General features: G+C 39.8%; 1 protein-coding gene across 1 annotated transcript in view; it reads right to left on the bottom strand.

The window, feature by feature from the left end:
- Positions 1 to 4,681: 4,681 nt before the first annotated feature.
- The window catches only part of JHY (junctional cadherin complex regulator), a 66,226-nt gene continuing 43,272 nt past the window's right edge, over positions 4,682 to 27,635 (bottom strand). Inside the window, exons 5-9 of the mRNA XM_060157986.1 lie at positions 20,290 to 20,945; positions 15,867 to 16,161; positions 8,038 to 8,118; positions 6,809 to 6,937; positions 4,682 to 4,879 (exon numbers count right to left, since the gene is read on the bottom strand). Coding sequence (XP_060013969.1) covers positions 4,682 to 4,879; positions 6,809 to 6,937; positions 8,038 to 8,118; positions 15,867 to 16,161; positions 20,290 to 20,945 — 1,359 coding nt within the window. The remainder of the gene's footprint in view (positions 4,880 to 6,808; positions 6,938 to 8,037; positions 8,119 to 15,866; positions 16,162 to 20,289; positions 20,946 to 27,635) is intronic.

The raw sequence follows: 27,635 nt of genomic DNA, 5'->3' as shown, positions 1-27,635 counted from the left end.
AGCTGTCAACTCAGTAAAGAAAGTCTGTGAAATCTTATCAGATATTTCCAGGGTTGCACTAAATTTATTTGCCTGAAATGCTCATATCATTGTAATCCTCTCGACCTGTTAGAGCTGTTTAATAGTGGAAGACCATTTATTCAGCTTATTGAAAATTAATTACTTATATTGCCCAGGTTTGCAAGGGGACAATGAAAAGGCAGTGGAGGGGCAGCAAGGGAGATAAACCTTGCCCACCAAATTCTTTTTTCTTCTCTTCATTTTACCCAAAGAGGCCCTATACTGAGTGGTAGGGAGAGCTGAAAAATCTGTTCATTTTGCATCTTATTGCATCTCTCACTGTGATGTTTTCATAACCTTTTGGGAAAGCCCCAACTTTTCAGTTATTCCACTGAACCAAAATTAAGTAACCAAACATGAAGAATGGGAATCTTTAAGATGAGAGAATAAAATGAATGAACGAATTAATGGATGAGTGAATGAATGAAAAAAACCCTGCCATCCAAAACCTTTTGCTTTCCATTGAATGGATGTTTGCTTAGGAAATTGAGACATTTTGTATTTTCTCTGTACCTTTGTGAGAAAGATGTGTGGCTTTGCTTAATGAAGTTGAGAGGGGGAGCAGAAACAAATACTGTACTTAGTCTGGAGGCAGTGAGTTGTGGGGACAGTTCTGAATATCAGATTTTAGCTATTCTGAGATCCTACTTCAGTGTATTTTAAAAAGTGGAATAAATAGCTAAATAAAATTTTGTTAGAATACATAATTCTCCTTTTTTGCCTTTATAATACAGAAATTTTGTCTGACAATATAGACCATTTCTTATAATGAGGGATACAGAGGGAAGAGATACTGGATAGACAAAATCCACAATAATGAAAAACAGACTTTGTGCTACTGTTTAAATCCTGTCTCACTGGGAAAACAACTAAAGAGGCAATGCAGCATTTATGTGTCCTTTCGTCTTTCACCCATTAGGAATAAAAGTTATGAAAACTCATTTAGCATTAGGGAGAAGCCCTATAGTCACATCCTGTAGAATACTTGCGTGTTAGAGGAAATGTGTATTATTCAAGATTTATTCTTACTCTGATTCAAGATTCCTATTCTTACTCTGATAGGAAAAGATGATCTTTAAAAAGGCACATTTAGGGGCCTCCCTGGTGGCGCAGTGGTTGAGAGTCCGCCTGCCGATGCAGGAAACGCATCGTGCAGGACCGGGTTCGTGCCCCGGTCTGGGAAGATCCCACATGCCGCGGAGCGGCTGGGCCTGTGAGCCATGGCCGCTGGGCCTGCGCGTCCGGAGCCTGTGCTCCGCAACGGGAGACGCCACAGCAGTGAGAGGCCTGCGTACTGCAAAAAAAAAAAAAAAAAAAAAAAAAGGCACGTTTAGGAAAGCAACCTTAATTTTTCCTTAAGAACTTTATATTTTCAAGTGCAACTTCTAATATAATGGTAATATCTGTTTTGAAGCACATGTTAGAGTTAGTTAAACTTGTCCTGGTATGTGCAGACTATCACCCAAATTCAATTCATTTTATGCAATTTTTCAATAAGTAATTAAAAAAGAATCCCTCCTGAGTTTATCCAGTCTGATATTGTAGACCATTTGCTATCAATTCAAAGTTCTCAATTAGCTCCAGTGTTGTTCTAATTACTGGATGTGTTTTCAAGCAACTCCCAGCTAATAACTGTTGGGATGAAGAGTCATTTTCTCGCTCTAGACTAGACTGTGCACGCTCATGCTTACTGTGATGTTTTGACAATGATTCATTAACCAATAATAAGGCCCCAATTGGAACAATTAGACATCGATGCCTTTGCTAGGCTGACCTTTTATTTTGTTCCTCAATATTGTCTTTTCTTCAGTTGGTTTCTAGATAACTCCCAAGAGACTCCTTACTATACAAAGCAATATCATGAAGACAGCTGTCATTAAATTCAGCTACTTGTACAAAAGCTGCCTCTAGGAGGATGCTCTTGTTGGAAACTCAAGATGGAAAAACATCATAAAAGGAGTCTATAATAAGAGAATACATGATTTAAAGGTCCTTTATACCAGTTCATAGAGATTAGGGAGTTAGGCACTATGTCTTTCAATGGCTTGTATAACATCTGGTCAAATCCAGGCCCTCCATCATTACGTCACTCAAGTTTATGGTTCCTTGTCTTCTAATAGGCAGATTATTTTTATTTCCTAAATATCTGAAACAGAAATATGATAAAAATTGATCACTGATCCACTCAGGTCTATAAAAGATCAATGTTATTGTTAATATAGTACAATTGCTTTTAAAGGAGGAGCCAGACAAGCGTTTGTCATTTACTGCTTTTGCAGAACCTCTACCCTGTCTTAGTATCATGGTGCCTTAGTGACATTCTGCTGGATCTTACCATTGTGGGATGACTTGGGGCCGGATGAAGCCTATTTTGATCTATTCTTTGATTTCAACCCCAAGCTCTCAGCAAGTATGTTCCATTTCTTTAGTCAAACTCATTTTAGATGCTGCCTGTCACTTTCCGTGTTTGTGTACAAAGAATTTTGATTGCTCTAGGGTCATATATACTGGATGGTAAAGCTTTGCCTTGAGTGTAAAGTTCCTGTGAAATGTTGTCTGATATCAACTGGATCACTGAACCTGCTTCAGCTGGGTGTGGGTTCTTAATAGGAGGTGTGAAAGTGCCTGAAGGATTTAATGCTTAGGCTGAGAGAAATGGTTAGGGAGAGGTTTTTAAATGTTCTGAAAAAAAAATTGAAATAGTGTCTCTTTTATTGGTCAGCATTTGAGTTGCACTGTAGATGTCTCTTACAACCTCATCAATGTAGTAATAAAGTTGCCAGACTGTACATGTTAAAAATGCAAGGTAGATAGTAATGCATATTTCTAAAAATGGAACTTAAATGTTGGAAGTTCATGTCCCAAATTGAAATATATAATTACATCCTCCTTGCCCACACAGAAAAACAAGAACTCTCTTCCCACAAACAAATAATCAAACAGTGCTCTCCTTGCTGTTGAAAGATTGGAGTTTAGACCTGGCTAGTCTCCCATTGTAGGACTGAAGGACTTCAGAGTCCCTTATCCTTTCTTGATCTCCATTTCCTCTTCTGAAAGATTGGCACTTGAACAAGATAAACCCCTTCCAAGCTCTAAATTCCTTTAAGATAATTTAGTAGAAATGGAATGTTTAAAAAATTTACCCTGTCCCTTTAAAAATGAAAATATGGTAATGTCTCTTATGCATTATTTTTAGCTTCCAGAACAAGTTTTAAAATATAGGGAAGTTTTAAAATATAGGGGAAAAAATCATTCTATCTCATGTTTCTAGAAAAGTCTTTAAACATGTACCTTGAAGGGTCCTCTTCTTTTACAGATACATTTTAGGAGCAGCTTGGGCTGTGATTTTCCTGAACTAACTCCTCATATATGCTATGATTTTCCAAATACTACTGAAACATGATTCTCCAGTTTACTGTTTATGTTCAGATACTTGTTATCTTTCCAAACTTTCAAGGCTGTTTCCAGTATTAAGAAAAAGTTTTGTACAGGCAGCTTTTCTACCACATTGTGGTATATGTAAAATTTATACAATATAGGAATAAACCTCCAAAGCCAGTCCTTATGCCACCTGTATAGAGACACAGATTTTCCCTAAATTATTGTTAAATGTGTCCATTTCTGGATGTAGCCATCTAAGAATGCAATGCCCATCTAGTACAAGCAAGTAAGTAAAATTTAAATCCTAATTTAATAGGATTTAAAATAGTCCCAGGGACTATTTTAAGACCTGGGAATTTCACAATGTTTATGCAGTTTCAAAAGATTCTTTAAAAGGGAAAAAATATTCATTAATATTGACATTCAGTAGGATGTTTCTGTGGGATGTTTTTGTCTTACCTAATGTTTTTGTGTGGAAGCACACATTTGATGATATTTTAAGATATTTTTGATGGCAAGATGTTCAGCAAATTTATGTACTTGGAGTCAGCAGCTTTGAGCAAGTGTCTCTCTCAGAGGTGCCCGAGTTGAGTGCTTTTGGACTTGGTGGATTTCTAATTAATATCTTGATGCTCTGTTAGAACAACATTGAGATTTGTTTTACTTGAGTAGCACATCTAGAAGCACTTTCATTTTTTAAATTTTACATATAAACCCTTGGCTAAATTTAGAGATATCTGAAATATTTTGGAAATGATATTGCAAAATTTACCGGTGTTTAGTCCAAGTTGAGTTCTTTTCAATAGAAACTGAAGTGCTTATAGTTTTTTTTAAATCAGAAAAATGAGAAAGAAACACAAGTAGATACATTTATTTCTGGGTAACTTTAAGAGTTTCATTATGCTAAGAAAGGGTAGCGATCATTTAAGAAATTAAAAGAGCCAATATAAAGCCAAAAAGAAATCAAAGGATCCAGGATAAAACCAAAAGGCTTTATTCCCTAGTTCTATTCAGCCCCAATATTAACTGATTTGAAAATAAATAATTAAAATAGTTTTTCTTCCTGGAAAGTAAAATATGGCGCCGTAATGCAATAGGGCCCCATATTTTAAATCCTGTACGAAGCAAACGTGGACTGCAGTTAGGTGACGATGCTAGGTCATCACTCTCAATGCAGAGCAGTGGGTTGGAGTTTCTCTTCTCCAAGTCCATCCCCTGGGCATCTCTGGTCATCTCTTGTCTATACAATATGAAGGGCTTTAAAAGCAGCCACAGCCTGTTTTTCCCTTTCGTGTCTGTTCTGCAGTACTTCCAGCAGTGAGATTTCAGGTAAAATGTCTCCGTTTCCAGCATGGGTTGGATTTTTCTTTTCCTTTGAGGCTTGACCACTCAGATTTGCAGGTTTGGGTTTGGGGATGGTCTTAGCATATTCCAAAGCCTAAAAGCATAAAGATAAAATTTTATTTGAGATGGGAAGTGAACCCTGGATTCCTTAAATTAAATCTAGTCTTAGGAAAGGTTTATTGATAATATAATTGGAGACTATTGCTACAATAATGTACTAAGGGATGGATGGAAATGGAGACCAAATGGAAAATACAAATAATGCAATATAATGCACAGTTTAAACAAAATCAATTAGCCACATAACAAAATGCTGTGGAAAAAGAGTTGAAGAATGATATGTACGGTTGTGACGCTGGACGTTTTCTTTATAAAACTGAGTTTTATTCAAGTGCTTGAAAATAGATTTCTTATGTGTTTGATCTGTTTAGCTTCTGGCAGTCTTATTAAAACCAAACTTTTATTGAGGAGATATTAACTGACCTTTCCATCCAAAGAGGACTTGTTACAGCTTGAGACCAAAGACATCACTGTAGTTGAGATAAAACTGAGTCTCCATTATTACACCAACTATTCTTGTTTCTGGGTTCTTGCAACTCTTGCAAGTATTTATTAGAGGTTGAAAATTATTTTTTCCTTTTCTTTAGCATATCTATAGATACCTGGATACTAAAAAAAGGCAGTCTTTTTTTCAGTGATGTCAGTTCTGACAGGCATTACAATAAAAATGAGATTACTGAATATGATTTCTAAATCTGCCTTTATATGTTTTACTTTTCTAAAATTAACCATGTTTAAAAATTGAAGTATAGTTAATTTACAATGTTGTGTTAGTTTCAGGTGTACAGCAAAGTGATTCAGTTATATATGTGTGTATATGTATATATATATACTTTTTCAGAGTCTTTTCCATTACAGGTTATATTACAAGATATTGGATATAGTTTCCTGTGCTATACAGTAGGTCCTTGTTGTTTATCTATTTCATATATAGTAGTGTTATATGTTAATCCCAAACTCCTAATTTATCTCTCCCCACCCCCAGTTTTACAGTTTAATAAGGGTTTCTTGAGAGCTAAAATGGGAATGGATAATATATGTAGGTCCTAGAAGGGGAAAAATCTCTAAAACAGAAAAACTCCAGACTTCTCAGTGTGTGTAGTTGACTTCTATTGGAATTTCTAGTTATAGACTTGTTGCCTTGAATCTCTTCATGAACAAATAATGGATTGGAGAAAAAAAGAAAAAGTGGCATCATGGAAACTCAATCAAGTGGATTGAGGTCTTCAAGGTCTGAGGAAGAAAGGCAATAGATAGAAAATATGAGAGTCTGTGAAAGAGAACACGAAGTACAAATTCCTAAAAGCACCAAAGGGTCACTTGTCCCTCGTGCAAAGGGTCCCACGTCCTTACTGGGACTGAGGCAGAGACTTGTACTGCAAAGCTCGGTGTCTCCATAGAACGTATTTCATTCACATCACAACTTAGAGTTGGATGACTTCTGAGAGGGAGAACATCCTGTATTTATCATTTTTATTGGGTAGAGGAACCTATATAGTACCATTCCTTAGGAGAAATATAGGGAATGAACTTGAGAGAAACAGTGAAGGACTTTCCTCTGACACAAGCACCCGGACATGGCAAGAAGATGCTAATTTCTTAAAACTTATTTAATGGTAGAGAAGGAAATTGATGGTTAATCAGGATCATTAGTTTTTTTCTATGAAATCACCTAACCATTGAATTTTTGTGTGAGAAACTCAAAATACTATACTTGGAGGAAAACATGTGGAAGACTAAAGATAACAGTGAACTTCAGGGGAAAAAAGAGGCTAACCTTCCAGCATCATATGTGTGTATATCATTTTTACATCAATATCTGTGAATGATGGGGAGCCGCAGGAACAGTAGTAGCTAAAACATCCTCTATTCAAATAATGTGGGGAATTCATTGTCGTGAGGTCACAGAGGTTTCCTTTTAATTCTAATTAAAAAGACAACTGCCTTGGTGAGAATTTCTTACCTTCTGCCGAGGGACAGCAGATTTATTTTCAGTCTTTGCTAGTTGTGGCTTTGACGGGATGGATAGTGCCTTCATGTTGTATTCCTTTACTTGTTTTGCATATTCCTTTTGCTGTATTAATTTCTGCATCTGTTCAGAGAAACAAAGTGAGGGTGACTCACAGGTCCTGCTAGATCGCTCTGTTCTCTATCTAAATTGACACTAATTTTAGTGAGCTGGGCACGGGGGAAATGGGATCACCGCGTGTAAGGTGACAGCAGTGAAATGGTTAAGTTAATGTCTCTCCTAGAAATAGTTTCTCTTGAGGGGCGGAATGTCACTGCAATAGCACACCCGGTGTTCACTTAACAGTGGCTAAATCACATTCAGCCTCTTCTTTGTTGCGTTTACCCAATTTATTTTCACTTTTGCTTCCAACTTTGAACTCTACTCTCTTTCTATGCCTTGAGTGCAGCTGCAGTTAAAACACATTAAATGAAGATCTCCTTTCACCAGAGGAAAGAGAATAAAGTGGATGTGCTTTCCATGGCTTGGGAAACTCTTACCCTGGGTGTCTCCTCTGTAACCACGCCTCAATATTATCAAGATAACTCTATTGGGAAAGACCAACGACCACAGAACACACACATCTCTTTTCATGTGCATGTGTCCCACTTTTCTGTTTGGGCCTTCAAAACTAACTAAAAGGTGGATACATAAAACAACATTGGCTGAGTAACTTTTATTTTATGGTAGAAGTAGTGCCCGGGGCTTGTTACCAATGCTACTTCAGAAGGGTCTCTATTCAGAGCGAGACATTTGAATTAGAACTTGGTTCTGGGGGTATCTTTTTTTTTTTTTCAGGTCCATACCTTTGTTTTTATTTATTTATTTATTTTTTACATCTTTATTGGAGTATAATTGCTTTACAATGGTGTGTTCGTTTCTGCTTTATAACAAAGTGAATCAGTTATTCTTATGTTCCCATATCCCCTCCCTCTTGCGTCTCCCTCCCTCCCACCCTCCCTATCTCACCCCTCCAGGCGTTGCGGAACCGATCTCCCTGTGCTATGGGGCTGCTTCCCACTAGCTATCTACCTTACGTTTGGTAGTGTATATGTGTCCATGCCTCTCTCTCGCTTTGTCACAGCTCACCCTACCCCTCGTTTCTGGGGGTATCTTTATACAGTTTTGCTGGAAGACAAATGGCAAATCCAATCCTGGAATTGCTGTAGGTACATCACACTCACTTTGTCTCTGATGGACTCAAGGTCAGGTCCGAGGCCTCCAAGCTTCATGTCTCTGTTCTGATAAGCTTTCAGCTTGGAACTCTAAAAATACAATCAAAGAGACAGTTTCTTTTAAAGACTTGTATGTCCCCCACCCTCGAGTTGTCATGGCCACATAAGAAAGGGAAGAAGCAAAATGAAGAATGGCAGCCTGTGTGGACCATGGGAGAGTGGGTGTGTTTCCCAACAATTCTTCCATTTTAGTGGTCGTCATTGATAACAGTTTCCTTGGTAATTTGTAGCTGGTGAGCTAACATGTTTGGACTTTTCCACTTCTGCAATAAAAAACATTGAAATTCTGAAAATTATAAATAAAAAATTTCAAGTGAGTGAAGTGCTGCTTTGTTATTAACATTTTTATCATAACGGATCCATTACTAATTTGCTGCTGCTGCTATGAGTAGTATGTCTAGTTTTGTACCGTTCACTGAACCAACTGATTTCCCTGGAAGAGGCGATCTAAGCGAATCAGGTAAGCACACTGCTTCGAAGAGAGAGCACCCTGTCTAATGTCATAATATTCAAAAGAAAGGAAACATTTAAGGGTTAAGAGTCTAAGCAAGACCCACTGAGAAGCTCATTTTATTCAGTGTGATTTTGGATATTTTGAAAGGTACAAATAATTTTACACGATAATGCTTATTACTATTGCATATTTAAAGGGACAGAGTATGGGCTTCCCTGGTGGCGCAGTGGTTGGGGGTCCGCCTGCCGATGCAGGGGAGGCGGGTTCGTTCCCCGGTCCGGGAGGATCCCGCATGCCCGGAGCGGCTGGGCCCGTGGGCCATGGCCGCTGAGCCTGCGCGTCCGGAGCCTGTGCTCCGCAACGGGAGAGGCCACAACAGTGAGAGGCCCGCGTGCCGCAAAAGAAAAAACAAAAAAAATAAAATAAAATAAAGGGACAGATTAACAGACCGAGGCTATTTAATTACTAAATTATGTCAGTTGAGCACAGTAACAGGCAGGAAAAATACTAACGTGCTCCTGACTATAGGATAGGTTAAGATACTCCCCAAACTCCCACTTTTGACATGAAATCTGACTTGCTACTTGCAGCAGATACCCTTGTGGGGAAACAAAGGCCTCTTTTCTTTGCATTTGTGAGTTCATTGAGTTGTCTTCCGTGGGAAGGGCAGGAAGGACAATACCAAAGAGATGGTTTGGGTGACGGCAGTGATCTTAGGGTGCCTCAAAATTGGTGCTTAGGGTAAACAGCCATACCGCAGAGGCAGCAGTTCTGAGCTAACCGTGTATGGTGCCACCTGTCTATATGCTAATGGCAAGGCATGGTATTTTTCTAAATTTGGAAAGTCCCTGTTAATTATTAAGTCCTAAAATATACAATATATCTGACGTGCCCTTTCCTAAGAGAGAATTTGGCAGAGATAGTCCAGAGACTTTAAAAACAGAACATTTCATCATATAGAGAGTTACTGCATATAATTCTCAAATCTTAACAATGAACTTACGTAGACACTTATATCAACTGTTACTGCTCACAGGGCCTATTGACCGACTACCTGGAGGTGAGACCACTTAGCTTCTCCATTGCCATTTCCCAGACTCAGAGCCAAAAGCTCTTTCCTCCAGACCCCAGCACTGAACTCTGGCCCATGAGATATGAATGAAGGTTTGCTGGCATAGACAAAGGGTGCATCTTGGAAAACCTTTAATTGGATTGGCACAGCCCCTCCCCCTTTCCCTTTATCTTGCCTTGAATGTGGATGTGATTTCTGGAGATACAGCAGCAATCTTGTAGCCAGGAAAGAAAAAAAGAACAAGAGAATTGTACAAATACTGGTTCTGATGTTTTGAGCTATAGAACCACCGGTGCTAGCAACTACCTACTTGTGGATTAACTGTATGTAAGAATGAACCCTTATTTTTGAAATTGCTGTAAAGAGTAGTTCTGTGGCTTGTAGCTGAAGGCAGTATTTCTAAGGTCCTACAAAATTTTTATAGTACATAGCGCTTCACAGGGCCAAAATCATGTGTCATTTAGGCAACACTTCTACACTGCAAGGATTAAAAGTTCTGTAAACAGAATTTGCCTGATTAGTATGTTAAATATTTGTAGTCAAAACTCTTTCAGTGCATCTAATTCTAAAAGGTCGAAGAAGATCCTTTCTTAAGTCTTTGGACTAAAATAATTAAAATATAGTATACAGAAGAATATAATATATAGAAGAAGTACATAGAAGAAATATTGTTCATTGAAGGCATTTCAAAATCATAAATCTCCTTTAAGAGAATAGACTCATCACCCAGCAAAACCACTACAGCTGCTTCCTGCCCTTTAGATGTATCCGTTCATACTTTTATAAAATTGTCCCTATGCTACAAATTATTTTGTTATTTTTTTTGCTGAGAAGGTTACCATTACACTGTATTTCCCTGTCACTACATGTTTTCTGAAAATGTGATTTTTATGTATAACATTCTATTGTCTAGTTATAGTTGAATTATTTAGCGATTCTTCTAAATGTTGAACATTTAAGATGTCCTAGGGATGAGCATTGTTTGTGGGCTACTCTGATTATTTCTTTGAGATAAATTAAGAGAAGTGAGATTATTGAGACAGAATCATGAACACATTCAGGGCCATTCATGAACACTTCTGTTAACAAGGTAGAAGAATGCTCTTTTTGTCCAAACCTCGATGACACTGGGTATTATCACATTTTAAAACCTCTGCTAATTTTTAATAGGTGAATGAACTCAGATATCCTATACTTTGCGATTGCAAATCTGTTCTTTATCTGGCATATGCCATCTCCGCCATTGTTTTGAAATCACTAAGTTACCATTTGCCAAAGTAAACCAGTAATGAAAAAGGAGAGAACCCCACTCACATCCAAGTCATAAATCCAGTTTGTCCAAAACTGATGAGACAGAAATGATCAGTGCCCAGAAATCGCATCCTTAGTCTGAAGCAGCTTAGCTTTAATCATTCCACCAACTCACAAAAGATGTAATGTAAAGCATGAATAATTGCTTATTGCATCCCCGTTGAAGTTCTTACTATCACCTCGAATAAACATCGTGGCTGTCACAGAAAAACAGAGCCGACGGTCTAGCACTGCAGACTGACACGAAGGAAAGAGTGTGGCCCGAAGGGGTCATCTCCAAATGCCACTGACTCCTTGACAGGCTGAGCTGCTTCCAGTGAAGAGATGTTTCTCAAGGGAGAGCGATGGCTCCTAACAGAGTTTGTTCTGGGTGACTGGCAACGAAAAATCCTGGATTGTTAGCTTCAAGTAATCTTGATTGGTTCCCAGTGCTGTAATTTTGTTTGATCTCTTCCCATCAAAATTCTTTTTCACAGCTTTATTGAGATAAAATTCACACACCACCAAATTCACCCATTTGAAGTTGTACAGTTCAGTGGTTTTTAGTATATAGTCATCAAGTTGTGCGAAAGTCACCACAATCCAATTTTAGAACATTTTCATTGACATAAAAAGAAACCCCGTACCCATTAGCAGTCCCTTCCCTCCCCCCACCTCCAGCCCTAGGCAACCACTAAGCTACTTTCTGTCTCTTCAAAAGGCTTTCATAGTCAAATAATCCCTAGAATTTAGTTTGATTTACCTCTCTTTGGCTGTTACAAGACCAAAAGGTCACAATAGCACCATGCCACCCCCCATTTTAAAAAATTAAATCAACAATAATAGTCTCATTAGGTCTCCAAACACGGGGAAAATAAAAGCATGTTTTCAAAAAATCCCCGGCGGGGTTTGCTGCTACTCTTTGCGTGAGATGCACACAGGGTGACATCAGCCAACCCTGGCTCTAGCTGACGGCTGACCAGACCAGATCTACCCCTTGGAATTGGTGTCCACTGGTCGTGGCTTTGGCAGAGTCTGGCATAGGATCTCCTGGTGGAAGGTTTCTGCCGGCCATCAATCACGTCTTCTCAAGCCGGAAGAGTGACTTTGATTGTAAACGGGGCGGGGGGGGCAAAAGGTGCCTGACTTGGAAATGACATTGACTGTCCCGGGAGGACTTGTTTCAACTCTGAGAGGTTGTGCCCCGCTGTGGGGGACACTGCGGGGCTTTCCTCCAGAACATTCCTCAGATGTGTAAGGGTGAGAAAGTTACTCAGAGACGGGACGGAAAACAATGCCTCAAATACTGCGGAACAGCAAGTGAAGGAAATTTGCTCTGCGGTTGCTAAACTTAATCCAAATAAACCTCGTCTTAGAAGCAGTCAAGCAGCAATACCCGGATTGTCTGTGACAACAAACACACGGGTTAATTACTGCAGCTCAGCTCGACACAGCTGTCAGAGAACTCCTTAAGCAGTTCCTTTGTGGCCGGTTGCAGTAGATATTTTTATTACTGTTGGTCATCACTTGTGCTGTGTTACTCTCTCACTGCCTGATGTCTGCATTCAGTGGCGTGGACAATGCTGAATGTTCGTAAACTGGTCACAACAGAACTGCCAGGAGAAGAGGAACGGTGCTTGGGCCTATTATCTTGACAAATCCTCAGATTTTTAATGTGATTCGAGTCGATTCCCTTGGCAACCATGAGATTTGCTTTGACTAGGAAATGGGCATGACCTGGGGAATGAGTCCCTCTGTCTGGGGCCCCGGCTACCTGCTGTCCTATACAAATAGCTCGGTTCTAAATCATTTTAGCTTCTGGAATGGCTTCCCGGACAAAGAGTGCTTCTGTGTCTTTGTCGGATGTAGGCTGAAAGTCTTGGATGGAGAAAATGGATACGTGTGGATTGCAACATCTCTGAGAGAAAGCAGGAAGGCAGGGATTTCCCAAGTTGGAAAGAGGGCTTGGGAAGTGGGAAGTGGAAGTTCTCTTTCTTCCTCTTCCCTTCCCTCCCCGATCTTAGATGTGTCATGATCCACATCATCACTGGGTACTGTCCTCTGCCTTCCCTCGGTAAAACACAGATTCGAACCACCAAAAGGAGAAGGAAGGGAAAGGAAACTAACATTTAGTTGATGTCTATTCTTTGCTAGGCACTAAGCTAAGTTTTTTTTTTTTAATTTATTTATGCATTTATTTATTTTTGGCTGCGTTGGGTCTTCATTGCTGCGCGCGGCGAGCAGGGGGCTACTCTTCGTTGCGGTGTGCGGGATTCTCGTTGCGGTGGCTTCTCTTGTTGTGGAGCACAGGCTCTAGGTGTGCAGCCTTCAGTTGTTGTGGCAGTGGGCTCAGTAGTTGTGGCGCACGGGCTTAGTTGCTCCGCAGCATGTGGGATCTTCCCGGACCAGTGCTCGAACCCGTGTCCCCTGCATTGGCAGGTGGATTCTTAACCACTGCGCCACCAGGGAAGCCTAAGCTAAGGTTTAAATACATTGTTGCACTTAACTGTCAAACCAAATCTACAAAAAGAACAATTCTGATTGTGCGTATGAGGAAATAGGGGCTCAGGTGAATTAATAACTTGTCCGAGTCACAGAGAGGTTAGGTGATGAGAATTTAGAAATGGCTGAGTGCGTGACTTCCACTAAACCCTGCTCATTAGGAATTGTTAAAAGCTTGCATTGTCAACAATAATCCACAGTTGGCAAGAACCCTAACCCAGAAGGTTCTCTTCCGAGGTAGTGAGTTTGAGCTCTTTTTTAGGCCCTGGTAACTCGTAAATTCCAGGGTGACAGCACGCCCTCACCTTGAGAATGTGTTGGTTCCTGAGCTCTGAATACATTTCCCTATAGAAATAATAATACGCACAGTGTCTGGCTTCCTAGTCCAGCCTACAAACCCTATTCTATTTATGAAGTACTTGAAAACAGTGCTAATCATAGCTCAGATTAGGTACGATTAACTGTCAAGTAATAATGTTTTGGTGGAAAAATAAGTTACTTATGAAGCCAGGAACATATTTCTTCTTATTTACTGTGAAACTGGGGATCATCCCAGCTCTAAACAACCAGTAGTGGTTTCCACAGCCTGGGCAAGAATTAGGTACCCCGGCAGGACGGAGGATGTGAGGGAGGGTCACGTGAGGAGCTCAAGAAGCCCTCAGGTCAGCATGTGGGAAGGGGCAGAGGGAAGGACCCCGGGGCTGTGAGTGAGCTGAAGGCCTAGGCTCGCAGGTGGCGGCAGTGGGCTGGGGCATTTCATGTGCACCAGCCTCTGAGGTTCTATCTCAGGAGGACACACCAAGCTGGTCCTCCTTTTCTTCTCTGCAATAGGACCCACTGTCATTCTAGTCCAGCTTTCCCTTCTTCTCTTCAAGGCCACCCTTTCCTTTTTTTCTGAGGCTCACTCTGTGGGTGTCCACTGACTTCACGATCCCCTATTCCTGGAGTGCCCTGCACCTGCCCTGCACACCACAGCCAGAGCAGTCTTTCTAAAACATTAATCTAACTGTGGTGAAAATTCTTCCATGCCCCCCGCCAACCCCCCGCCCCAACACCAGCTGAGGGATTAGAGCCCTCCTTCTTCCAATGACGAGCAAGATCCTCGAAGACCCGGTCCCTGACCTACTTCTCCACTGTCACCTCTCAACACTCAGCACCTCCCAGTTTGAGTGACAGCAGACCTAAAATGCATCAGTTCCCAGCATGCTTTGTGTTCTCTCAAGCTTCAGAACATTCACTTACACTGGTCCCCCTGCCTAAAATGCTTTCAGTCTTCCTTCTTTTGCTAACTCTCAATCATCCTCTAAGATGCCTCACGATCACCTCCTGAAGCTCTGCTTGGCTCGCAGGTGGGGATGTGTCCCCCTCTGTGCTCCTCTGTGTTCACTGTGCATCTCTCTCTCTCTTATTTCAACATGATACTGCTGGGGAAAGGGCATGGCTCGTTTGCTGTGCATCCCAGCACCTGACACAGTTCCTGGTAGGAATTCAACACATATATGTTGAGTTGAACTAAGGATGGCTCCCTAAATCTGCCTTACAGTGGACGCCCCATGGGTGTCCACTGGTTCCCCGGCTGCTGGGAGTGTTGTCTGCTACGGCTCACAGTCGAGTCCCTCCCTAAGAACTGACCTCAGTCAGATGGAGCGGCTGTGCCCAAAGTTACAACCCTCCCCCAGAGACAGTCAATAGCCAATGGCTGATCCATGTGGGGGAACAGCTGGGTTCCTTGCCTCTGAAGGGCCATCCCAACTTCAGAACCCTCATGGGCTTGGCGGAGGCGTCCTTTGCACCAGCCTCAAAGCCGCCCCTTCTCCCTCACCCGGCCCTGCCCTCTCCCTCCCCGACAGGGGTGGTTCCCCGGTAACTCTCTTGCTCACAAATCTCCATTTCAGAGTCTGTTCCTGGCGGGGCCCATCCACCACAGGACTATTGCTTCCAGCCAGTAAACTGGGCAACTACTTCCCTGTTGCCCAGTAAAGCAGAATGCATTTTCCAGCCTTTTCCTTACGATTTGACACTAGAAACAAGTGATCTTTCCTGAGGGGTTTTTATTGTTTGTAACAGTAGAGAAACACAAAGGACATAAAAAGACTCCTTCAACGCTCCTTCATTTCTTCCTGGAAACCTTCCTCTTTGCCTCCCATCCCCATTTCCCTTATTTAACAAAGCAGACTCGATGGGAAAGACCTAAGTACACAAAGGTGCTAGTCATGGTGAATCTTAGGTAAACACAGAACTCAGTAAAGCAAACATTTCAGAAGAAAGCTCAGTCATTGGCTGTCCTGGGTGTTTTACTGCAGGAGCTGAGGTGAGATGAAGGCTGAGAAGGGGTGGGGACTAGAGGAAGAAGGAGGGGCAGCAGCACCCCTATTCCAGGCCTGTGATAAGGAGAATGAAAATCAAGGTCCCTGTGTATTATCAAAATAAAAGGTTAAGTAAGTAAGATGCTTTTATTACCTTAATGCTGCTTCTTTTCCCATGCTTCTTCCCCTTTTCCAGTTGAAACAGATAGCCTTCAGAATTGCTACGGCTAATTTTCACTTGGTTTCTTTGGCTTCTCTCTGAACTGAGTTGGGATTCACTTTCCACCCTTGACGGTATGGGTGGAAGCGTGACGCCGGGTAAGGCCCCTTCGTGGGGATGCACCTCAGTCAGATGCATTAGCGCTTGCTGATGCTGCTCCGTTGTCTGGGTGAGCCGGGAGTCTGGAGAGGCGCTAGCAGGTGGGCTCTCAGAGGAAGAATGGAACTTCCTTAAAGGAAAAAAAAAAAGCACAAATCTGTTAATGAAACCTAGATACATAAGACTTATAGCATAGAAGTCTTTATGAACCATTAATTTGATGTATTTATCACTCCCCCAATCAAATTAATGTTCTTTAGCTTAATCTTTTCATAAATACATTAATTTCTTAATATCCTCTATTTTTTCTTTAGGATATTCTAGCTCTTACTTAGAACTTTCATTTAGTGCATTCAGAATAGAAAAAACATCATTCTGAAAAATCAAAGGCATTCCCACCACAAAATACCTGGACAGGTTGGATTAAATTAAACAAATGTCCTTTTAGTTAGATAGTTGGATTTGTAAGAGAGACAGGGAGTCTTCAGAGACCACAAACTAAACAGAAACTAAAACTAAAGCAGATTTAGATAAGATGAAGCTATGGCTTTCTTTGAGGGAGTTGGGGGACCTAAGTGCTTGAGTTTCACCATTCAACACTGGTATGGGATATGTGAGATCTTGGCTCTGTGTCGGGCAGAGAATCAGAACTGAGATGCCTGCGTGAAGGCTGTATGTAACCCTTGAAGAGCTACACCCTCAATAAAAAGGCAAATTAGTGAAAAACTCATTCACCAGCCTTGGGAAACAACAAAGCAAGACTATCTGTCTTAATGTAGGCTCTGAGCTGGGAAAAAAATTCCCTGTGAATATCTACGGGACAACATTTGGGGTTCAAATTTACCTTCCCCACATAATCATGGAAATCCAACACCAAGAAATTAACATAAAGCGATCCTAGAGGAAGGATACCTCTGTAGTATCTGGCAGAAGCAAGTTCTCTGGAAGGAAACATTCCCACCCAAGCCTGCCTAGGTGTCTACAGAGAAGATGATAAACATTAAGTTCACAATCCAAAATCCTAGAACATGTGAGTAAATAACCTACCAAGTATGAGAATGAGCAGATACACACACAAAGCAGTAGTAGATTTCTAAGAACTTAAGGTAATTGAATATTAGACAGCATTCATAAGGAAGCATGTTTATAATGATTAAAGACATGAAGGAAGAAATCAAAACCCCGAGAAATATATTCTGAAAAAATAACAGGAAGGTTTTAATCAGAACCATGTAGAACTCCTAGACATGAAAAACACCATTACTGAAATTTACAACTCAGTGGATACACCAAAGAGCATATTGGGGCTGAAGAGACTTAGAAACTTAGAGGAAATTTCTCAGAAAGAGGCATAGAGGGATAAGAGATGGAAATAAGAAACAGTTAAAAAGACACAGAGTCTAGAATAAGAGAATCAAATATACATCTACTTGGTGTTCCTGAAGGAATATGAGAGCAAATTTGGGAGACATAATATTCAAAGGAAAAATGGGTGATAATTTTCCAGAATTTATGAAAGAAAGGAACACTCAGATTTAGGAATCCCAGAAAAATCACAAGCAGGATTACAAATTTCAAACCTAGATACATCACAGCAAAGCTTCAGAACACCAAAAACAGAGACCTCAAAACCAAGAAGAGAAAAAAAGACAAAGACAAAAAGAATGATAATTACATTGATAAAAGACTTTTCGAAGAAATAGAGAAGCCAGGAAATAGAAAAACAATGTTTTCAAAGAGGTTAATTCTTTATCAAGTTAAACATAATTTAAGATAGAGAGGAAAGTAAAGGAATTTCCAGTAAATTTACCAGTGAAATGTACTTGCTGAAAGAACTTCTAAAGGATCTACTTCAGGAAGAAAGAGTAAAATGGAAAAAAGAATGGGAGGCAAAGACGATAATAAACAACTGGTTAAATCTAAAACAGCACTGACTCTATACAACAGTAATAAAACAATGATTAGTTTTAGAGCTATAAGATGCTGGATAAAAATAATATGTATGACACAAAGGGTGATTGGATTACAACAATCCAATGATTTGAATATGTCTGCAGGAAAATAGAAATTTTAACACTAGACTAGTTAATAATGTAAGTTTAAAAAAAAAAAGAGAATAGAAAGAGAATATGCATTTCCAAATCAGTAGAGGGAAGAAGTAGCAGAAAGTTCTATCAGTTCAACAGACAGTATTAAAAAAATAAAGACAATATGTATTGGAAAAAGTAGGGTGGCTAGGACAAATTAACATAGTAGAAATTAATACAAATATATGAGTATCACAAAAAAAGTAAGTAGTTTAAAGTTTAATATCTGCCCACAAATAACAACAAAAGAAAAGCCAAACAAAAAAAACACATGAGAACTAAATAGTTTTACTGGAAAATTCTATGAAATCTTCAAGAAGCAGTTCCAGTTGTACATGAAGTCTCCCAGAGGATATAAAATGGGGGAATTATTTTAAGGCTGGTATAATCTTGATAACACATCCAGGCGGGGGCCAATGGCAGATTGGAGAATTTTAAGCCAGTTTCACTTCCTGCATGTGAATGTTAAATCCTAAACAGTGTTAACAAATCAAATCAAGCAATATATTAAAATCGTGTGACAAGTTGGGTTAGTCCTAGGAATAAAAGGACGATGGAATGTTAGAAAATCTGTTAACACATTTAGCCACATAAAGGATTCAAGGAGAAAATTTTTCAATTGATGCAGAGAATTTGATAACATTAAATATCTATTTATGATAGAAGTTCTTTGCAGGAAGAAAATAGGAATAGGAGGTCATTTCCTATTTATCTCCCTAACTACTAAAAATTAAATATTTTTAATGGCAAAAATGTTAGACTCACTCCCTCTAAAGTCAGGAAAAAAAGATGAGAATGCCTGCTATCTATCTATCACTATCTCTTCTAGGAAGCAAATTCTGAATCTTATTAATTGTACATTCCATACCTCCAAGTGGAGCACTTAAATGTCTTCTCATTAATTCATGTGTGTCAAACTGTCTCCCTACTTTGAAAATAAGCTCCTTGAAGGTTCCCATGCATCATACTACTTTTGTGTCTTTTATAGCTTTTTAGTCCTATATTCATCCATATCAGGTATGTAATAAACACATTTGACTGAATGATATCAAGAAATACCCCGAGTTTAAAAATAGCTTTTCTTTCTTCTAATTATAGAAGTAATGCATCTACACTGTAGGGAACTTGGACAACTCAGAAAATATAAAGAAGAAATTAAAAATAATCCCAATCTCTCTTGCCAGAAATAACCACTATTGACATTTTGGTGCATTTTTCGTCTTCTCTGCACATTTTGACAGAGTAGATAGAGCTCATACTCCTTAGGTGTAATTTTTGCACTGTACTATTTTCTCTTTATAGAAGAATTTCCTCATAAACATGGTTTTTAATGGTTACATGATATTAAATATTATAATTAATCTAAACATTTCCTTATTCAATTATTGTTGTCATTTCTGTAAATGATATATATATATTTTTTATTGAAGTGTAGCTGATGTACAATGCTGTGACAATCTCTGCTATACAGCAAAGTGACTCAGTTATCCACATATAGACATTCTTTTTTTGTATTCTTTTCCATTGTGGTTTATCACAGGATACTGAATACAGTTCCCTGTGCTATACAGTAGGACCTGTTGTTTATCCATCCTAAGTGTAATAGTTTGCATCTACCAACCCCGAATTCCCGGTCCATCCCTCTCCCTCCCCGTCCTCCCCCTTGGTAACCACAAGTCTGTTCTCTATGTCCGTGATTCTGTTTCTGTTTTGTAGATAGGGTCATTTGTGCCATATTTTAGATTTCTCATATAAGTAATATCATATGGTTGTAAATGATATTTTTATACCCAAGTGTTTTTTTCCTGTATTTTAGATTATTTTCTTAGGATAGACCATTACAGAGTTGGAGAGAATTTGTTCCCTCTGAACATTACTTGCGACCCTCAAAATATACTGATCTTTTTTGACTGGGTCCCTCTGCCCTTCTCCCTCCAACCTCTGGTTTAACAACAGTGAAAAAAGTAGAGGAGACAGGGAAGAAGAAATACATCAAAAGTGGACTATTTTCTGCAGAAATCAAAGGCAAGAACGTCGTTAGGAGAATTTTTCCTCTTGCCTGACCATCGCCATGAACAGCCCCCGCCCCTCCACCCCGTCCTCCCCGTCCTGTCTTTCTCTAGCAGCCTCTCATTACTCTAGAAAACCACTTGAGAACAGGAAATTCTTACCATAATATTTCTAAGTTCTTTGTTTCTGTATAAGTCCGTTTGGGTTGCTTCCTATTTTCAGTTGATCCATTATCATTCATGTTAGAAACAGACTGAGAGCCTTTCTGGCTAAGGGATGCATGCTTCTTATTCAGTTCATGAAGATAGTTCAAGTCCATATTGGAAAGAGTGTCGATGTGTAGCTGCTGATTTGAAAACCTTTTCTCTTCTTGGTCTTTGCGTCCTCTTTCTGTATGAACATTCATCATTGAGTGACACCTGGTAGAATTTTTATATAATACCTTGTCAGAAGCCTGGTGTGGTGGAGCAAATTTATTGGAGGTTACTTTGGGTTCCTGGCTTCTCGGTATACCTGAGTATTGTAAATCATTGTTCGGGACATTCATAACCACGACTGTTTCCTGTTTCACTGCAGTAGGTATAGGCTTAGTTGGGGTTTGCTGCTGTCTGGAAGCGTTATTCTGGTTTCCTTGACTGACAGCCAGCTCTTCAGTCGCCAAAGACTTTGGGCCATGCCGGTGTTCATGCTGTTTTTGAATCTTGTGCTTGGCTGGTCTTCTGGAAGGTTGCTGGCCATTGGTTGTTTCTGAAGATTGACCTCTGGGTCCATTGCTTGATTTTGCATTTTCAAATTGAGACCAGTGTTCCTGGTAATCCTGAAAAGATATTTTTAGTTAATATAAAGTTAAAAGATTGACACTCTTCACCAATTTTAGTGTTTCTCAAACTGGGAGTTAAGACTTCTAGGAAGGTGACCACAGAATTGAAAAGAGCTAAAGAAGGAGAACAGAGGGTCCTTTCCTCATTTCGGGCAATGAGAGGGTGATTAGCTGAGTGGTTCCTCCTGGCAGTTTCAGGTTATGAATTTTCTAGAAAGAAATAGCTTAGAATGGGCATTATATTAAGGGCAAGTCTTTGACTTAAAATGTTGTAAAATGAAGTATTACCAAATGGGGGAAAAAAGCAGCTTTACCTCTAAAGAGCTGCATACGAAGGAAGGGCAAATCAACATCAAAATATGCAAGTTTATCTTAACTAAGATGAATATTTTTAAAAATATTATCCAGAAAGAACATCAACGATTTGCTTTGCCCACCAAGTACAAGTTTAATATGAAATACAATTCAGATTATCAGATCTTCTTACTCACATAGGTCAGAAGCTAGAAATGATCTCTTCACCAGATGAAACAAATTAGATTTTATTCAGAGGATTATAAAAGAGTCTGTGCGGTGATAGGACATCTGTGAAACCACAAGGGTTGTTTTGCTTCTGTTCCTTAATATAGCCTGTACTTAGGCAATCAAACATCTGGGGGAAATATTTCAATTTCAGAGCAGTCTTTATGCTTTCCAAAGTCTTGTAACAACAAAATGTACTCCTGGTATAATAGATGCACTATGTAACTATATTGTGCTAAGCCATTTAGACATATTTCCCGAGGAATAAAGCGCTCATTACTTTGTGAAAAACTAGCTGAGTTAAGAGGCCTTTGGAAAGAATGATTAAATGCTTACTGAAAACAGTCCGAGGACCATATGCCTCAGTGTGTTATATAACTGCAACATAATTCTTCCTTGCTGAACACACGTATAAAAAGCCTCTGTGGCCTGTATCTGTGCAACGTTAATCGAAAAATGCAAGTTACCCAGATCCTTTGAGAAAAAAACTTGAATAAATCATGTTTTTGCTCAAATTGTTTTAAGGATAAGTTCAACTTTTATTTCACTTTTCTGATATAATTGCTAAGGCTCATCCTGCTCCTGTATAATATTTACTGGTATTCTACTTCTCATGAAATCTCATTATAACGATAAGGTTGAGATTATTCGATTTAAAACAGTAATACACAATATGACTTCTTATATCAGATTTTCAAGTAAGAATGACTTATAATTCAAAATGTAGAGTAAGTTCTCCTTAGAATTTGAACTTTTTGGAGGATTGGCCAGGTTCTTAGTAGCTCCTCTACACGTTAAGTTTTTACCTGCGGTGCTCCAGAAAAGAAAATACTTCCTTTTCTGTCTGTATTTCAATCAAGAAGGGTCCTTCTTTTCATGCAGTATATTGAGCTGCATGGGGGAAATGTGGGCAAGGCGGCGCTGCCAACAGACAGCCCAAGAGCATCCTTCCTCGTAGTGGATCCAGAAGAACACTGTTATCTACACTCTCGTAGGTGTGTCCATGAAACACAGCGGCTCTTTTCATGGCTGTCATCGCTGTTCCTGAAGGTCAAAAAAGATCCCTCTTTGCTATGACCTAGAGATATGTATTAACGCTGATAATGTCATTCTTTTCAATATTTGTTCAGCCTTCTTTTAAATCGAAGGATAGTTGATTTACAATGTTGTGTTAATTTCTGTTGTACAGACAAGTGACTCAGTTTAACACATATATACATTCTTTTTGTCTATTCTTTTCCGTTATGGTGTATCACAGGATGTTGAATATAGCTCCCTGTGCTATACAGTAGGACCTTGTTATCTATCCATCCTATATATAATGGTTTGCATCTGCTCATCCCAAACTCCCAGTTCATCCCTCCCCCACTTCTCCTTCCCGTTGGCAACCACAGTCTGTTCTCTATGTCTTTGGGTCTGTTTCTCTTTCGTGCATAAGTTCACTTGTGTTGTATTTTAGATTCCACATATAAGTGATATCATGTGGTATCTATCTTTCTCTTTCTGACTTATTTCACTTAGTATGATCATCTCTAAGTCCAACCATGCCTGTTCAGCCTTTTAATTGCTAGAAAAATAAGTGACCAGGAACTCTTTTTCTGCTGCCATATGACTGTACTTGTCCAGCTCTGTCTCTCTCATTTCCACCAAGAAAACCTATCAAGAGTGTTCTTTCCTGGGGTACCAGACCCAAAATCTTGGGTTACCGCTTGGTCTTAATCCTGTTATACATTTGCAGCTGACAATTCAGATGACAGTAGTGCTCTTCACAGGGTGCTTTGTCAACAAGGCCAAGGACTCATCATTTCATGAGAAACTTCATTTGCCTCGAGTGTTAAATCCACTGTTCACGTAAATGTAAGTGCCCAGAGACGGCATTTCAGTCTCCAGAAAGAAAGACGTTTATGGGCTTGATGCGATCCCTCTCACCTTCCGAGCAGCCTACTTGAGATCTGAGGTTTACTAAAGGTTTATTACCTACAATTGAGGCATCAGGTGTCACTCTTTAGGTGGCAAGACCCTAGTTCCCTGAAGTTAATATACAAAGCCATTCTCAGGCTATTTAATCTCCGTCAGCACCGAAATCCTCTATTTCATCCCCCTCTCACTGGGGTTCTTTTGTTACCAACACTCACAATCAGTCCGGACCAAGCACTCAGAATAACTGCTTAATGGCAGTAGGTTTTCCCAGCACACACAAAGCAGAGTCCTTTGGCTGCAGCGTTAGCACCGGGGGCTCCTGATGCCTAATGCTGGGATGGTAATTTCTCAGTAAGATCTGTGCTCAGTTATTAATGCTCCTTCATACTGTGCCATCCAAGGGAAGTCTGCCCCCAACCCTGAGACAGGCAGCATCTGGCTATTTCTCTTTCACGACTTTTTCCGTTTACATGACCTAAGCAGAGGGGAGAATGCATGCTTTGATGTCAGCCAAAATGTTAATCTGCTTTAAAACAAAAGCCGTTCCTGTTCTTAGTCACCCTGATCGACCCTGGAGTCCTGAGGTTGTGCCTGGGCTCCAAGATTAGCTCTGAAGTTTCTTTTGTGTTTACTAACAACAAAACACACATTCTCTGAGTCTGGGTTATACATTCCATTCGATAATATTAATAAAATTTAGAGAACACAGTAGCTCTAATATTCAGTGCTAGTATAGAAGGACTCTGTGCTCAGGTGAATAAAAGCGGCATAGCTCTGTTGATAGTGCTGGAGGAAAACCAAATGAATAGCTCTTTGAAAAGGTGGGAAGATCACTTAGGATGTGGTCACAAGGATGCTGACATAGATAAGTCAAAGACGCTGCATATCTTTTGCGCTATCGTTTCTTTTCCTTGTCTAGAGAGGCAAGAGTTATTTTATTTAGAGGCAAGAAAGGAAACATCCTGTTTCATCCTTTTAAAGACTCATGTATTTGGGGAACTTTCTTCTTTCCCACTGACAGCATGCTCCTTTCCTGGGAAGGATCTTCTGCTGGTGGGAGTGTACCCTCTTGCACTGGCCAGCAAGGGTCTGACCCTTAGCTCAGTACTGTGTCTGGTTCGGAGCACACAGTGGAAATGGGATTTGGAAAATCTGTGAAGATTCACAGGAGAGCACAAAGCGATTCAGGGCAAGACCTGTGTGGACAGGTAAAGTGACGACGGATTGCTTGGCTTGAAGAAAGGATCTTAGGCATGTGTACGGCACTTAAATAGAAAATGATGAGGATGACCATCAATTCTCAGTATTTTTTAAAAATAGATCTTTATGGGAGTATAATTACTTCACAATACTGTGTTCGTTTCTGTTGTACAACAAAGCGAATCAGCCACATGCATACACATATCCCCATATCCCCTCCCTCTTGAGCCTCCCTCCCACCCTCCCTATCCCACCCGTCTAGGTCATCGCAAAGCACCGAGCCAATCTCCCTGTGCTATGCTGCTGCTTCCCACCAGCCAACTGTTTTACATTCGGTAGTGTATGTATGTCGATGCTACTCTCACTTCGCCCCAGCTTCACCCTCCCATCCCACATCATCAAGTCCATTTTCTATGTCTATCTCTTTATTCCTGCCCTGCAACTAGGTTCATCAGTACCATTTTTTTTTTCAGATTCCATATATATGTGTTAGCATACGGTATTTGTTTTTCTCTTTTTGACTGACTTCACTCTGTATGACAGACTCTAGGTCCTTCTTCCTCACTTACAAATAACTCAATTTCGTTTCTTTTTATGGCTGAGTAATATTGCATTGTATATATGTGCCACATCTTCTTTATCCATTCATCTGTTGATGGACACTTAGGTTGCTTCCATGTCCTGGCTATTGTAAATAGTGCTGCAATAAACACTGTGGTGCATGTTTCTTTTTGAATTATGGTTTTCTCAGGGTATATGCCCAGTAGTGGGATTGCTGGGTCGTCTGGTAGTTCTATTTTTAGTTTTTTAGGGAACCTCCATTCTGTTTTCCATAGTGGTTGTATCAATTTACATTCCCACCAACAGTGCAGGAGGGTTCCCTTTTCACCACACCCTTTCCAGCATTTATTCTTTCTAGATTTTTTGATAATGGCCATTCTGACTGGCGTGCCATTCTGACCAGCGTGAGGTGACACGTCATTGTAGTTTTGATTTGCATTTCTCTAATAATTAGTGATGTTGAGCATCTTTTCATGTGCCTCTTGGCCATCTGTATGTCTTCCTTGGTGAAATGTCTATTTAGGTCTTCCGCCCATTTTTTAAAAATCAATTTATTTATTTATTTATTTATTTTTGGCTGTGTTGGGTCTCCGTTTCTGTGTGAGGGCTTTCTCTAGTTGCGGCAAGTGGGGGCCACTCTTCATCGCAGTGCGCGGGCCGCTCACTGTCGCGGCCTCTCTTGTTGCAGAGCACAGGCTACAGACGCGCAGGCTCTGTAGTTGTGGCTCACGGGCCTAGTTGCTCCGCGGCATGTGGGATCTTCCCAGACCAGGGCTCGAACCCATGTCCCCTGCATTGGCAGGCAGATTCTCAACCACTGCGCCACCAGGGAAACCCTTCTGCACAATTTTTAACTGGATTGTTTGTTTTTTTAATATTGAGCTCCATGAGCTGTTTGTATTTTTTGGAGATTAATCCTTTGTCTGTTGTTTCATTTGCAAATATTTTCTCCCATTCTGAAGGTTGTCTTTTTGTCTCGTTTATGGTTTCCTTTGCTGTGCAAAAGCTTTTAAGTTTAATTAAGTCCTATTTGTTTATTTTTGTTTTTATTTCCATTACTCGAGGAGGTGGGTCAAAAAAAGATCTTGCTGTGGTTTATGTAAGAGTGTTTTTCCTGTGTTTTCCTCCATTTGTAGTTTATTTTTGTGTATAGTGTTAGGTAGTGTTCTAATTTCATTCTTTTACTTGTAGCTGTCCAGTTTTCCCAGCACTGCTTATTGAAGAGGCTTTCTTTTCTCCATTGTATGTTCTTGCCTCCTTTGCCATAAATTAGGTGACCATATGTGCGTGGGTTTATCTCTGGGCTTTCTGTCCTGTTCCATTGATCTATATTTCTGTTTTTGTGCCAGTACCATACTGTCTTGATTACTGTAGCTTTGTGGTATAGTTTGAAGTCAGGGAGCCTGACTCCTCCAGCTCCATTTTTCTTTCTCAAGATTGCTTTAGCTATTTGGGGTCTTTTTTGTTTCCATACGAATTGTAAAATTTTTTGTTCTAATTCTGTGAAGAATGCCATTGGTAGTTTGTTAGGGGTTGCATTAAATCTATAGATTGCTTTGGGTAGTATGGTCATCTTCACGATATTGATTCTTGCAATCCAAGAACATGGTATATTTCTCCACCTGTTTATGTCGTCTTTGATTTCTTCCATCAGTGTTTTATAGTTTTCTGAGTACAAGTCTTTCACCTCCTTAGGCAGGTTTATTCCTAGGTATTTTATTCTTTTTGTTACAATGGTAAATGGGAGTGTTTCCTTAATTTCTCTTTCTGATTTTTCGTTGTTGGTGTATAGGACCGCCAGAGACTTCTGTGCATTAATTTTGTATCCTGCAACCTTACCAAATTCATTGATTAGTTCTAGTAGTTTTCTGGTGGCATCTTTAGGATTTTCTATGTATAGTATCATGTCATCAGTAAACAGTGACAGTTTTACTTCTTCTTTTCCAATTTGTATTCCTTTTATTTATTTTTCTTCTCTGATTGCCATGGCTAGGACTTCCAAAACTATGTTGAATAAGAGTGGTGAGAGTGGACATCCTTGTCTTGTTCCTGATCTTAGTGGAAATGCTTTCAGTTTTTCACCATTGAGTATGATGCTTGCTGTGGGTTTGTCACATATGGCCTTTATTATGTTAAGGTAGGTTCCCTCTATGCCCATTTTCTGGAGCTTTTTTTAATATCATAAATGGGTATTGAATTTTGTTGAAAGCTTTTTCTGCATCTATTGAGATGATCGTATGGTTTTTATTCCTTAATTTGTTAATGTGATGTATCACATTGATTGATTTGCATATATTGAAGAATCCTTGCATCCCTGGATAAATCCTACTTGATCATGGTGTATGATCCTTTTAATGTGCTGTTGGATTCTGTTTGCTAGTATTTTGTTCAGGATTTTTGCATCTATGTTCATCAGTGATATTGGTCTATAATTTTCTTTTTTTGTGATATCTTTTTCTGGTTTTGGTATCAGGGTGATGGTGG

Source organism: Lagenorhynchus albirostris, chromosome 9 (assembly GCF_949774975.1).
Source record: "Lagenorhynchus albirostris chromosome 9, mLagAlb1.1, whole genome shotgun sequence".
Lineage (NCBI taxonomy): Eukaryota > Metazoa > Chordata > Mammalia > Artiodactyla > Delphinidae > Lagenorhynchus > Lagenorhynchus albirostris.
The sequence above is the reverse complement of the archived record's forward strand: the minus strand, read 5'-3'. Positions and strand labels throughout refer to the sequence as shown.